This window comes from Coregonus lavaretus (assembly GCF_964263955.1).
Source record: "Coregonus lavaretus genome assembly, chromosome: 27".
Taxonomy (NCBI): domain Eukaryota; kingdom Metazoa; phylum Chordata; class Actinopteri; order Salmoniformes; family Salmonidae; genus Coregonus; species Coregonus lavaretus.
The window spans coordinates 23,789,917-23,804,936 of NC_140014.1; the positions used below are offsets into that span (position 1 = coordinate 23,789,917).

The window sequence follows — 15,020 nt, forward strand, 5'->3', positions numbered from 1 at the left end:
TTACAGCTTGGCTCTCCAGTGGTTAGGCCAGAACACAGCCCCTTCCCTAGCTCTCTCCAGGCCCTGGGTCTTCAGCTCCCTCAGCCTGCAGTACACAGTCTTGACCTGGCTCTTCACAGGAAGACCTGTCATCTCCTGGTGAGTCCGTTTACAGGCAGCCCTCCCATTCATAGCCTGCTTCTGGAAGATCGCAAGGGAGATAACATTTTTGTCTTTTTAGGATTGTGTTACTGGAGAACGAGGAGGAAGAGAGGGACCGACCCATATTGTTTTAAAAAAGATCAATACATAACATCCCGCGAAGGCGACACTGGTGACATACATAAGTGCTCTAAAAGGAGTTGACACGATGAGAGGGTGGGCTGATGAAATCAGTCCCGTTTACAGTAAGCGGAGCTGAGAAGCCTGGCCAAGCTAGTCCCCCAGAGCAGGGGAATCTGTGCACCATGGATAATTTCTCCCCTAATTACCCAGAAGAGAGGGCAGGCAGCACTGTCTGCATCCGCCCAATACATTACCCTCCAGCGCCATCTGCTTGGAGTCAGGTGACCTGCACTGCAAATCACTTACCAAATAGTTGAGTGGATGACTCTTGAATAATCCATGATTTGTTTTAGCAGCCAGTGTTAACCAAATGTCTGCTTAACTATAGATGTGTTTATGTCTGCCTTCAATGGAAGAATTGAAGAATTCCTCTCCTCACTGCCCTAAAAAATGTATAATATGGTCCCCATCCTTACGGTAAACAATCTCCAGCTGCTGCACGCTGTCCACAGTACTCAGGCCTGACATGAGCAGACTGTTGAGACTAGCAGTTCCTTGCTAATTGGGTGGTGCGGACGGCCCAGCGCATCACTGGGGGTGAGCTCCCAGCCATCCAGGACGTACATGCCAGGCGGTGTCTAAAGCACAAAAAATTGCCAAAGATTTCAGCCACCCGGGACGTGGATTGTTCTCCATTCTCCCGTCGGACAGACGGTACAAGTGCATCAAGGCTCAGACCAACAGACTCCTAAACAGCTTCTATCCCCTGACCAGAAGACTGTTAAATGGCAAAAAAATATACTGCTCCCCCTCACACCTACAGTGAGGGAAGAAAGTATTTGATCCCCTGCTGATTTTGTAAGTTTGCCCACTGACAAAGAAATGATCAGTCTATAATTTTAATGGTAGGTTTATTTCAACAGTGAGAGACAGAAAAACGCATGTCAAAAATGTTTAATTGATTTTCATTTTAATGAGGGAAATACGTATTTGACCCCCTCTCAATCAGAAAGATTTCTGGCTTCCAGGTTTCTTTTATACAGGTAACGAGCTGAGATTAGGAGCACACTCTTAAAGGGAGTGCTCCTAATCTCAGTTTGTTACCTGTATAAAAGACACCTGTCCACAGAAGCAATCAATCAATCAGATTCCAAACTCTCCACCATGGCCAAGACCAAAGAGCTCTCCAAGGATGTCAGGGACAAGATTGTAGACCTACACAAGGCTGGAATGGGCTACAAGACCATCGCCAAGCAGCTTGGTGAGAAGGTGACGACAGTTGGTGCGATTATTCGCAAATGGAAGAAACACAAAAGAACAGTCAATCTCCCTCGGCCTGGGGCTCCATGCAAGATCTCACCTCGTGGAGTTGCAATGATCATGAGAACGGTGAGGAATCAGCCCAGAACTACATGGGAGGATCTTGTCAATGATCTCAAGGCAGCTGGGACCATAGTCACCAAGAAAACAATTGGTAACACACTACGCCGTGAAGGACTGAAATCCTGCAGCGCCCGCAAGGTCCCCCTGCTCAAGAAAGCACATATACATGCCCGTCTGAAGTTTGCCAATGAACATCTGAATGATTCAGAGGAGAACTGGGTGAAAGTGTTGTGGTCAGATGAGACCAAAATGGAGCTCTTTGGCATCAACTCAACTTGCCGTGTTTGGAGGAGGAGGAATGCTGCCTATGACCCCAAGAACACCACCCCCACCGTCAAACATGGAGGTGGAAACATTATGCTTTGGGGGTGTTTTTCTGCTAAGGGGACAGGACAACTTCACCGCATCAAAAGGGACGATGGACGGGGCCATGTACCGTCAAATCTTGGGTGAGAACCTCCTTCCCTCAGCCAGGGCATTGAAAATGGGTCGTGGATGGGTATTCCAGCATGACAATGACCCAAAACACACGGCCAAGGCAACAAAGGAGTGGCTCAAGAAGAAGCACATTAAGGTCCTGGAGTGGCCTAGCCAGTCTCCAGACCTTAATCCCATAGAAAATCTGTGGAGGGAGCTGAAGGTTCGAGTTGCCAAACGTCAGGCTCAAAACCTTAATGACTTGGAGAAGATCTGCAAAGAGGAGTGAGACAAAATCCCTCCTGAGATGTGTGCAACTACAAGAAACGTCTGACATCTGTGATTGCCAACAAGGGTTTTGCCACCAAGTACTAAATCATGTTTTGCAGAGGGGTCAAATACCTATTTCCCTCATTAAAATGCAAATCAATTTATAACATTTTTGACATGTGTTTTTCTGGATTTTTTTTTTGTTATTCTGTCTCTCACTGTTCAAATAAACCTACCTTTAAAATTATAGACTGATCATGTCTTTGTCAGTGGGCAAACGTACAAAATCAGCAGGGGATCAAATACTTTTTTCCCTCACTGTATGCTGCTGCTAAAATTATTATTGATTTGATGTATTACTAACATTAAGCTGCTGTTGATTGATTGCCATGACCATTAGTACCTACAGTATCTATTTTATCCTGCTACTGGTCACTACTACTCCTGTTCACATGTATATTTTAACAACTAGTATATTACCATAAGTACAGTGGGGGGAAAAAAGTATTTAGTCAGCCACCAATTGTGCAAGTTCTCCCACTTAAAAAGATGAGAGAGGCCTGTAATTTTCATCATAGGTACACATCAACTATGACAGACAAATTGAGAAAAGAAAATCCAGAAAATCACATTTGTAGGATTTTTAATGAATTTATTTGCAAATTATGGTGGAAAATAAGTATTTGGTCACCTACAAACAAGCAAGATTTCTGGCTCTCACAGACCTGTAACTTCTTCTTTAAGAGGCTCCTCTGTCCTCCACTCGTTACCTGTATTAATGGCACCTGTTTGAATTTGTTATCAGTATAAAAGACCTGTCCACAACCTCAAAACAGTCACACTCCAAACTCCACTATGGCCAAGACCAAAGGGCTGTCAAAGGACACCAGAAACAAAATTGTAGACCTGCACCAGGCTGGGAAGACTGAATCTGCAATAGGTAAGCAGCTTGGTTTGAAGAAATCAACTGTGGGAGCAATTATTAGGAAATGGAAGATATACAAGACCACTGATAATCTCCCTCGATCTGGGGCTCCACGCAAGATCTCACCCCGTGGGGTCAAAATGATCACAAGAATGGTGAGCAAAAATCCCAGAACCACGGGGGGACCTAGTGAATTACCTGCAGAGAGCTGGGACCAAAGTAACAAAGCCTACCATCAGTAACACACTACGCCGCCAGGGACTCAAATCCTGCAGTGCCAGACGTGTCCCCCTGCTTAAGCCAGTACATGTCCAGGCCCGTCTGAAGTTTGCTAGAGTGCATTTGGATGATCCAGAAGAGGATTGGGAGAATGTCATATGGTCAGATGAAACCAAAATAGAACTTTTTGCTAAAAGCTCAACTCGTCGTGTTTGGAGGACAAAGAATGCTGAGTTGCATCCAAAGAACACCATACCTACTGTGAAGCATGGGGGTGGAAACATCATGCTTTGGGGCTGTTTTTCTGCAAAGGGACCAGGACGACTGATCCATGACTGATCCATGTAAAGGAAAGAATGAATGGGGCCATGTATCGTGAGATTTTGAGTGAAAACCTCAGCAAGGGCATTGAAGATGAAACGTGGCTGGGTCTTTCAGCATGACAATGATCCCAAACACACCGCCCGGGCAACGAAGGAGTGGCTTCGTAAGAAGCATTTCAAGGTCCTGGAGTGGCCTAGCCAGTCTCTAGATCTCAACCCCATAGAAAATCTTTGGAGGGAGTTGAAAGTCTGTGTTGCCCAGCGACAGCCCCAAAACATCACTACTCTAGAGGAGATCTGCATGGAGGAATGGGCCAAAATACCAGCAACAGTGTGTGAAAACCTTGTGAAGACTTACAGAAAACGTTTGACCTGTGTCATTGCCAACAAAGGGTATATAACAAAGTATTGAGAAACGTTTGTTATTGACCAAATACTTATTTTCCACCATAATTTGCAAATAAATTCATTAAAAATCCTACAATGTGATTTTCTGGATAATTTTCTCATTTTGTCTGTCATAGTTGACGTGTACCTATGATGAAAATTACAGGCCTCTCTCATCTTTTTAAGTGGGAGAACTTGCACAATTGGTGGCTGACTAAATACTTTTTTCCCCCCACTGTATGTCATGCAATAAAATGCAAATTAATTACTTTAAAATCATACAATGTGATTTTCTGGATTTTTAGATTCCGTCTCTCACAGTTGAAGTGTACCTATGATAAAAATGACAGACCTCTACATGCTTTGTAAGTAGGAAAACCTGCAAAATCGGCAGTGTATCAAATACTTGTTCTCCCCATTGTATATATACACACACACACAGCTCTGGAAAAAATTAAGAGACCACTGCAAAAATATACGTTTCTCTGGTTTTACTATTTATAGGTATGTGTTTGGGTGAAATTAAAAAAATTGTTTTATTCTATAAACTACTGACAACATTTCTCCCAAATTCCAAATAAAAATATTGTCATTTCAAACATTTATTTGCAGAAAATGACAACTGGTCAAAATAACAAAAAATATGCAGTGTTGTCAGACCTCGAATAATGCAAAGAAAATAAGTTCATGTTTATTTTTAAACAACACAATACTAATGTTTTAACTTAGGAAGAGTTCAGAAATCAATATTTTGGTGGAATAACCCTGATTTTCAGTCACAGCTTTCATGCGTCTTGGCATGCTCTCCACCAGTCTTTCACATTGTTGGGTGACTTTATGCCACTCCTGGCGCAAAAATTCAAGCAGCTCGGCTTTGTTTGATGGCTTGTGACCATCCATCTTCCTCTTGATCACATTCCAGAAGTTTTCAATGGGGTTCAGGTCTGGAGATTGGGCTGGCCATGACAGGGTCTTGATCTGGTTGTACTCCATCCACACCTTGATTGACCTGGCTGTGTGGCATGGCGCATTGTCCTGCTGGAAAAACCAATCCTCAGAGCTGGGGAACAATGTCAGAGCAAAAGGAAGCAAGTTTTCTTCCAGGACAACCTTGTACGTGGCTTGATTCATGCGTCCTTCACAAAGACAAATCTGCCCGATTCCAGCCTTGCTGAAGCACCCCCAGATCATCACCGATCCTCCACCAAATTTCACAGTGGGTGCGAGACACTGTGGCTTGTAGGCCTCTCCAGGTCTCCGTCTAACCATTAGACAACCAGGTGTTGGGCAAAGCTGAAAATTGGACTCATCAGAAAAGATGACCTTACTCCAGTCCTCTACGGTCCAACCCTTATGGTCTTTTGCAAACCTCCGCCTGGCTCTTCTCATTGATGAAGGGCTTTTTTATAGCTTTGCACGACTTAAGCCCTGCCCTTAGGAGCCTGTTTCGAACCGTCCTCGCCGTGCACTTCACCCCAGCTGCCGTTTGCCATTCTTTTTGTAGGTCACTTGATGTCATCCTACGGTTGTTGAGTGACATTCGAATTAGTTGGCGGTCATCCCGGTCAGTAGAGTGTCGTTTTCGCCCTCTGGAACCGCCGTCTTTGAAATTTTAAGGATGGAAGCAACCTGACGCTCACTGTATCCCTCTGCCAGTAAAGCCAGAATTGAACCCTTCTTTTCCTCACTCAAAACTTTCCTTTTCAACTCTTTTGGCATGGTCAATAGTTATTTTTTGATTAATATTACTTTTGAGGTACTATTAGCACTGTTTTTGCCATCCAGCTGGTCCTATTGCAAGAGGATAGTGATGACCACAGCAGTGGTTTTTATACTTTTCCTCATTAAATAACATTTGGTTCAGGTGATCACCTAATCAGTACCTAATTCAGTAGAATGAGGTGTGCCTGTGTTGGAATTTAACAGACACTGGAATGGAATGGCTATCATACATGTAGAGATGCTGATTTAAGACAAATTTGCAGTGGTCTCTTAATTTTTTCCAGAGCTGTATATACAGTCGTATGAAAAGGTTTGGGCACCACTCTGAGGCTGCATAATAATTTACTCTGTCGTCACAGAAAATGATCACAGTGGCATGCCATTCATTTTCTAATAAAAGCTGAGTAATGGGGTATTGTCCAGACAAAGATTTTTAGTGTAGCAATATTAAGTTGTATGAAATTAAATCAGATGTGAAAAATAGGCTATGCAAAAATTTGGGCACCCTTGTCATTCTGTTGATTTGAATACCTGTAACTACTTAGCACTGATTAATTGGAATACACAATTGGTTTGGTGAGCTCATTAAGCCTTGAACTTCATAGACAAGTGCATCCAATCATGAGAAAGGGTATTTAAGGTGGCCAATTGCAAGTTGTTGTTCTCTTTCACTCTCCTCTGAAGAGTGACAACAAAGGGGCCTCAAAACAACTCTCAAATGACCTGAAAACAAAGATTGTTCAACATTATGGTTTAGGGGAAGGCTACAAAAAGCTATCGCAGAGATGTAAGCTGCCAGTGTCCACTGTGAGGAACATAGTGAGGAAATGGAAGACCACAGGCACAGTTCTTGTTAAGGTCAGAAGTGGCAGGTCAAGTAAAATATCGGAGAGGCAAAGGCGAAGGATGGTGAGAACGGTCAAAAACAGCCCACACACCACCTCCAAAGACCTACAACATCATCTTGCTGCAGATGGTGTCACTGTGCATCATTCAACAATTCAGCGCACTTTGCACAAGGAGAAGCTATACGGGAGAGTGATGCGGAAGAAGCCTTTTCTGCACACACGCCATAAACAGAGTCGCTTGAGGTATGCAAACGCACATTTGGACAAGCCAGCTTCATTTTGGAATAAGGTGCTGTGGACTGATGAAACAAGGATTGAGTTATTTGGTCATAACAAGGGGCGTTATGCATGGCGGCAAAATAACACAGCGTTCCAAGAAAAACACTTGCTACCCACAGTAAAATTTGGTGGGGGTTCCATCATGCTGTGGGGCTGTGTGGCCAGTGCCGGTACAGGGAATCTTGTTAAAGTTGAGGGTCGCATTCTGATTCCACTCAATATCAGCAGATTCTTGGGAATAATGTTGAAGAATCAGTCACAAAGTTGAAGTTACGCCGGGGCTGGATATTTCAACAAGACAACGACCCAAAACACTGCTCAAAATCTACCCAGGCATTTATGCAGAGGAACAAGTATAATGTTCTGGAATGGCCATCCCAGTCCCCAGACCTGAATATCATTGAGAATCTGTGGGATGATTTGAAGCGGGCTGTCCATGCTCGGCAACCATCAAACCTAACTGAACTGGAGATGTTTTGTAAGGAGGAATGGTCCAAAATACCTTCATCCAGAATCCAGACACTCAGAGGCTATAGGAAGCGTCTATAGGCTGTTATTTTAGCAAAAGGAGGCTCTACTAAATATTGATGTGATTTTTCTGTTGGGGTGCCCAAATTTATGCACCTGTCTAATCTGTTAATCCAATAAACCTCATTTCACTACTGAAATATTACTGTGTCCATCAGTTATTTGATAGATCAAAATGAAATTGATGATCCAAACACCCAATTATTTATAAATGGAAATCATGGAAATTGTCAGGCGTGCCCAAACTTTTTCATACGACTGTGTATATATATATATAAGCATAAGCCCAAACCAGATGGGATGGCGTATCGCTGCAGAATGCTGTGGTAGCCATGCTGGTTAAGTGTGCCTTGAATTCTAAATAAATCACAGACAGTGTCACCAGCAAAGCACCCCCACACCATAACACCACCTCCTCCATGCTTTACGATGGGAAATACACATGCAGAGATCATCCGTTCACCCACACCGCGTCTCACAAAGACACGGCGGTTGGAACCAAAAATATCAAATTTGGACTCCAGACCAAAGGACACATTTCCACCGGTATAATGTCCATTGCTCATGTTTCTTGGCCCAAGCAAGTCTCTTCTTCTTATTGGTGTCCTTTAGTAGTTGTTTCTTTGCAGCAATTCGACCATGAAGGCCTGATCCACAGTCTCCTCTGAACAGTTGATGTTGAGATGTGTCTGTTACTTGAACTCTGTGAAGCATTTATTTGGGCTGCAATTTCTGAGGCTGGTAACTAATGAACTTATCCTCTGCAGCAGAGGTAACTCTGGGTCTTCCATTCCTGTGGCAGTCCTCATGAGAGCCAGTTTCATCATAGCACTTGGTTTTTGCGACTGCACTTGAAGAAACTTTCAAAGTTCTTGACATTTTCCGTATTGACTGACCTTCAAGTCTTAAAGTAATGATGGACTGTCGTTTCTCTTTGCTTATTTGAGCTGTTCTTGCCATACTATGGACTTGGTCTTTTACCAAATACGGCTATCTTCTGTATACCTTGTCACAACACAACTGATTGGCTCAAACGCATTAAGAAGGAAAGAAATTCCACAACTTAACTTTTAAGAAGGCACCCCTGTTCATTGAAATGCATTCCAGGTGACTACCTCATGAAGCTGGTTGAGAGAATGCCAAGCGTGTGCAAAGCTGTCATCATGGAAAAGGTTGGCTATTTGAAGAATCTCAAATATATTTTGATTTAACACTTTTTTGGTTACTACATGATTTCATGTGTTATTTCATAGTTTGTCTTCACTATTATTCTACAATGTAAAAAATAGTAATAAATAAAGAAAAACCCTTTAATGAGTAGGTGTGTCCAAACTTTTGACTGGTACTAATATATATATATATATATATATATATATATATATATATATATATATATATATATATATATATATATATATATATATATATATATATATATATATATATATATATATATGTCTTTAGACTATCATCTACACATAATTGTTATAGGAGGAACGCTTCTCTCTATCTATAGTCTGCCTTGGTTAACAGAAAGACAAGGTGCCCCAGACAAAGAAGCTTTCTCTGAGGTAGGACAATACGAAGTCCTCCCAGGTCCCCGTCTCTACTCCCAACCCCCCTCCAGCTCCTCTCCTGGCACACCTATATAGAGGAAGACACCAAGCAATTAGTGGGCCCAGCTGTGTGCTAATTGGCTCTACACTGAGTACCTATCCCCTGAGGAGGGTGCTGTCTTCCTCCGTCTGGTCACTGAACTCTCACATTATACTATTTTGATACTGATTACTGCACTGGTGGGTAGAGCTTGCAAGTTAAGCATTTCACTGTACTTGTGCATGTGACAATAAAACTGGAACTTGATGTCATTCCCATTTGCTCTGTGCAAGTGATGAGCAATGCACTCAGGAGCAAGGGTGTAGTGCTGCCGGAGCGTCGCTCCTCCACTTCTCACAATAGTGCTTGTTTAGTTAAGTTAGATCAAAGCTGAATCGATGTCTCACAAGACCACATAATGATTCAAAATTCATGCACAGCGGCCAAAACTCAACCGCACGCCACTAGGCAGAATGTGCTTTGATTGAAACCGAATAGAGGAAGGCTATAGTTTGTTAACACCAACACCATCTCCTCTAATTCGCTCACAAAACAGTAGCCTAATTCAAGAAGATCTAAATGCATATTCCCATGAAACTGATTGAGATCAAATGCAGTTTGGACGTTTCACCGGTAAAACGTGAAGAATTATCATTCACGATTGACAGTGATGATGGCCTATTTTGAAATGAGTTATGCCTAACTTGGTGTTTGAGGATATTAAAAAATCAAACATTTTCTTGAGACAATATGTGTTGGCATAGGCAGACATTGCAATTGGAGAATGCATTTCTGCATTCTATAGGTCTAATGATATTCAATAGGCTACATCTGTCGGTACAACATTTTTGGGGCGTTCCAGCGCCTAAGAAAATAGCACTACACCACCGCTCAGGAGTCTGGGTTTCAAATTAAATGATAGAAGTCCAAGCTAGGCTCTCCTTACCTTCTCCTGCTTCTGACAGCTAGGGTGGTGGAGGACCCCTCGCCCCCGTTCTTACAGGGCTCACCCCTCCTCCTCTGGCTCCTTCTCATCTTCCTCCAAGTTCACCTCAACTTCATCTTTACAGGGGCTCACTTTCATCACAGGAGGTTCTTGGGGGAAAATACATACATAACAATTGTTTTAACTGCAGGGAGTGCATAAAGGGTATGATATTTTATAGTGATCATGTCGAATTCATTGCCACTGTCTAAACTAAAACTGAGCCCAAATTACCCCTAGAAGAAGAAAGGAGAAAGAAAAAGGAAAGGGGATACCTAGTCAGTTGCACAACTGAATACGTTCAACTGAAATGTGTCTTCAGCATTTAACCCAACCCCTCTGAATCAGAGAGGTGCGGAGGGCTGCCTTAATCGACATCCACATCTTCGGCGCCCGAGTAACAGTGGGTTAACTTCAGGAAGACAGATTTCAAAGAACAATACTGTTACCTCCCATCTTTAGTTCGCTAGGGGCAAGATACTTATTTGCATATTTTCAAAAGCAGTACTCATTTATGGTTGGTGTTTTTTGTAACCCAAGCCCAGAGCTCTAGATCCCTAGCAGTCTCTGTCAGTGGGAGGAATAATAACACACCTGTTAAGTGGGCGGCGTAGGTCCAAAGGAAGGGGGCTTTGTTCATACAGGTCTCACACACCATATCCTCAGTCTTTTCCACCATACAACCCAGGTGCTATCACAGAGAGGCCCACATGGTCAAGGAGGAGTAATCATTCCTGTCTTTGTACCAAAACCATTATCCCGGCTAACATAGTTTAGATCTCGAAAGAGAACTGACAACAATCATGATGTTGGCCCCTGATACATACACTGGGATGATACCAGTCCTCACAGATGATACACTGAATAATTTCCTCATTAACCTTAAGGGAAATATAAAGAGCATGACAGGGTGTTTTGTGATGAGGAATGACATAGCTATCATTCAACAACACACTAACTGAATCCTAGAGATCTAGCATACAAAGCCTATGATTCAGACAGAAATAAAACATTTATTTATCAATAGTGAAAATGTGCAGTGATGGAGAAAGTGAATGGTGCGTAACTGGAATGAAACCCATACATGATCATCAGTGTCTGGGTAAGGTCTGTCACAGGTACAGTAACCGCCATGGAAGTTGTGATTGTATAGTTTTTTAGTGTTTTGTCAGTCTATTCCCTGCAATGAGAAAAGGACAGAGGAAATCAGTCATCAATGTTTTCAGCTGTCAGGAAGACATGACTGAGGTAGATGGGACATTTGGAGACTCACAGGTGTCAGCTGGCACTTAAACTCACCAAACTTGCTGTTTCCACAGTCACAGTAGAAATTCTTTGTCCTACAATGAGTATGGAAATGTAAATAACAGCTAGCTACCAGACCGCTATTATTGTTTGTATTCCTGGCATTTGTGAATAATGTCTCTTTGCATCAGGTTCATACCGTTTTGTGTAGAGCTCAAAGATGCCCATCATGGCAATGCTTGGTGCAGGCAAGGCAGAGCCCAGCAGGTTCTACCCCTCTGGGTGTACGAGTGTTGGAGGCAAAAACAGCCTGTCTCTTCACATATCCCTGTAACACAATATGACATGTTAGGAGACACAAAAGGCCACACTGTATCTGGAGTCAGCGGCAGGTAGTTCTCTGGATGTGGATTACTCTTTGTAAGAACTATTGGTCGCTAAATCCAGAGAAATGACGGACCATATAAAAAAACTGTTGGTCACTAAATCCGGCTAGAAGGACCACGTAAAAACGGTTGGCTGTGAATGCCCTCACCCGCTATATACTTACAACTGATTGGTTTGGTTCTGTCCTCTATAGTGCTGTCCGGTAAGAAACACTGCTCTCAGGGCAGGTCTGCCGGTTTTGACTAGCGGAAGTGACTTTTCATAACAGGGAGAATTTACACAGCAGGTTAGGTTAAGGTTACGTTTAGGTTTAGCTAAAATAGTCCCCGACGCGACTCAAAAATATCTAGCTACAACCAGGCCTGCCCTGAGAACAGTCTTGGTTTCTACTAATGCGACTTTGCGTGGAATACACTACAGGCAGCATCTTTACCTGGGGATAGGAACAATTATCTGGATCACTTCCGGCCAACACTGCATACGCCTCTTGAAGCTCCTTGTCTTCCAGAAATAATGTATTTTATGGTAACAGTGTGCTCCTTTTACACCGACATGCTTGTAACAAAATAAAAATCCCCTCAAATATCTAATACACAAATATTTAAATTATTCTGGCAGGGACCATGTGGTGGAAGTAAGGATATCAACACTAGAAGAGTGACGAGTAGCTTCACGAGCCACAGTCACAATCAATGCAGTGTAAGTAAATTTGAACCAGAGATCCTATTAAATTACTAGAGAGGCTATGTCATAAACCCTAAAAGTTCCATAATGGGGTGAAAATGGCAGCCATCTTGGTCAGTATAATAAACCAGTATAATTGGAATGAATGGCAGTAGAGGCATATGTGATGCATTTCCTGCTTTTACTTATGCAGTAAAATAAAAGTAAGGCATGTGATATCAGAACAAATGGAATTATAGTTAACCTAAAATAATGTCATATTTATAAATACAGTTTATACGGGTTCTGTATAAATAGCCTCTAAAATAAATGTCCAATATTTTGTTTCCTTGGAAAGCTGTGAGTGCTATTATATGATACAATATCAGTACTTGTTGAATTTACAACTTGTCTAAGTCCTATCATCAACTGATTTGAGCCCCTGTACAGCTGGGCTGTGGATTGACTGCATTGTTTGATGGAATGTATGGAATCATTCCTCTAAAACTGTCTGGCTAGCTAGCTAAGATATAAATTATTCACATTCATTGTTTTACACAATATCTTATCAAAGCACTGGCAAACCAACATGGCTGACCTTTGGCCCATCATAAGAAGGTTCATGACCTTTCTAGTATTCTAATTATATGATTTGAACTGCCACACTTGTAGCAGATTTGCCCAATAGTGTGTGATTGCGGCACGCAATTCGGGGCGTTCCTGTATGTGGGTCTACATAAAGCTGTCCCAACAGCAGAGTCCCAACAACAGTCCCAACACCTTACCAGTGTTACACCTGGCTATCAACGGAGCCTTATCTGGCAGCAAAACAGTTCATACAGCCTCATTTATTGCCTTAAAAAAAACATAGCTGATATGGCTGACTTGTTTAAACAAATGTGGTTTCTACTGACAATTGAGATGTACAAACTATGGCATAAGGGGACGACGAGCGGTTAAGAGGCAATCCGTAATTTCGATTAAGACATTAATGACATAGACGGACATAGTCAATATAACTATTTGTTCATCACTTTTGAAATGTACAGCGACATAATTCAGAACATGGGCCATTCTTAAAGTATTCTCCCTGTACACCAAGTCAGAACTGTAGGATAAATAAAGGGGGCATATAAGCAGACAATGAAAGCTCTTACAATATTTCTCTAAAACAGGCTATTGGCTACATGTGCACCACCAAGTCAGAACAGTAGGCAAAATTATGAGGGGAAAAGGGACCAAATTATTAGGGTGAGGCACATGGGCTACTAACAGCTTACTACACAACATACACTTAGTATTACTTTCTTAGCAACAGTATACATATCTCCCTGGCATATTACATCAATTATGCAGCAGCATACAATACATTTTTGGACTCACCTTGTTGTGCTATGCGACACTCCTTCGTGGGCAAATTTTGTCATCAAACTTTGTCATCAAAGTGTGGCATTCTCTGGATTTATGGTGCTTACAAGACAACTAGGAACTCTAAAAAAAACAAGGTCGGATCATGATGACGTCAGTGATCTTCAGGTCGGAACTCTAGAAAGAGGCCAGAGTTCCCGACTTGCAATTCCGAGTTGGATGACCGGATTGTCTTGAACTTCCCAGTTGTTTTGAACTCACTGAAGTCAGATTTCCCAGTTCTGAGTTTCCAGTTGTTTTGAGCGCGGCAGAAGTCATGCTGGATTGGCAGCATGGCCAATGTTGAATGTTGATCCTTTTAAGCTAGGAAAAGAGACCCTTAAACCCAGACTTGGGACCACACACACCCTCCACTGAATAGCAGGCTAGTAATTGCTTTGCAATGCTTGAAGTTAGCCACTGATTCCTTCCAAACCATTCATTGTTGAATTTGCAATTTCCAACTTGTTGTGTAATGTTTATGTCCAATGGCCAATGAGCACCGATACGTTTTACCTATAATTTCTCTTCATTATTTGTATTCATATGACAAGGATTGAAAAGGATTTGCCAGTAGGGGTCAGAAAACTAGTCAGTATCTGGTATGGCCACCATTTGCCTCATGCAGCGCGACATCTCCTTCACATAGTTGATCAGGCTGTTGATTGTGGCCTGTGGAATGTTGTCCCACTCCTCTTCAATGGCTGTGCGAAGTGGATGGATATTGGTGGGAACTGGAACATGCTGTCGTACACGTCGATGCAGAGCATCCCAAACATGCTCAATGGGGGACATGTCTGGTGAGTATGCAGGCCATGGAAGAACTGGGATATTTTCTGCTTCCAGGAATTGTGTACAGATACTTGCGACATGGGGCTGTGCATTACCATGCTGAAACATGAGGTGATGGTGGCGGATGAATGGCACGACAATTAACCTCAGGATCTCATCACGGTATCTCTGTGCATTCAAATTTCCATCGATAAAATGCAATTGTGTTCATTGTCCGTAGCTTATGCCTGCCCATACCATAACCCCACTGCCACCATGGAGCACTCTTTTCACAACATTGACATCAGCAAACCGCTCGCCCACACGACGGCATACACGTGGTCTGCGGTGCTCAGGCCGGTTGGACCTACTGCCAAATTCTCTAAAACGAGGTTGGAGGT

The 15,020-nt window shown here is 42.6% G+C and overlaps 1 protein-coding gene across 1 annotated transcript; it reads right to left on the minus strand.

Moving 5' to 3' along the window:
* On the minus strand, nucleotides 1-12,289 carry LOC311102641 (putative E3 ubiquitin-protein ligase UBR7; the record flags this gene model as incomplete). Its single annotated transcript, XM_084144006.1, has 4 exons — nucleotides 1-180; nucleotides 11,231-11,293; nucleotides 11,666-11,719; nucleotides 12,212-12,289. Coding segments are annotated over 4 exons (375 nt in total), but the record flags the coding sequence as incomplete, so codon positions are not given.
* Between the last annotated feature and the right edge of the window lie 2,731 nt (nucleotides 12,290-15,020).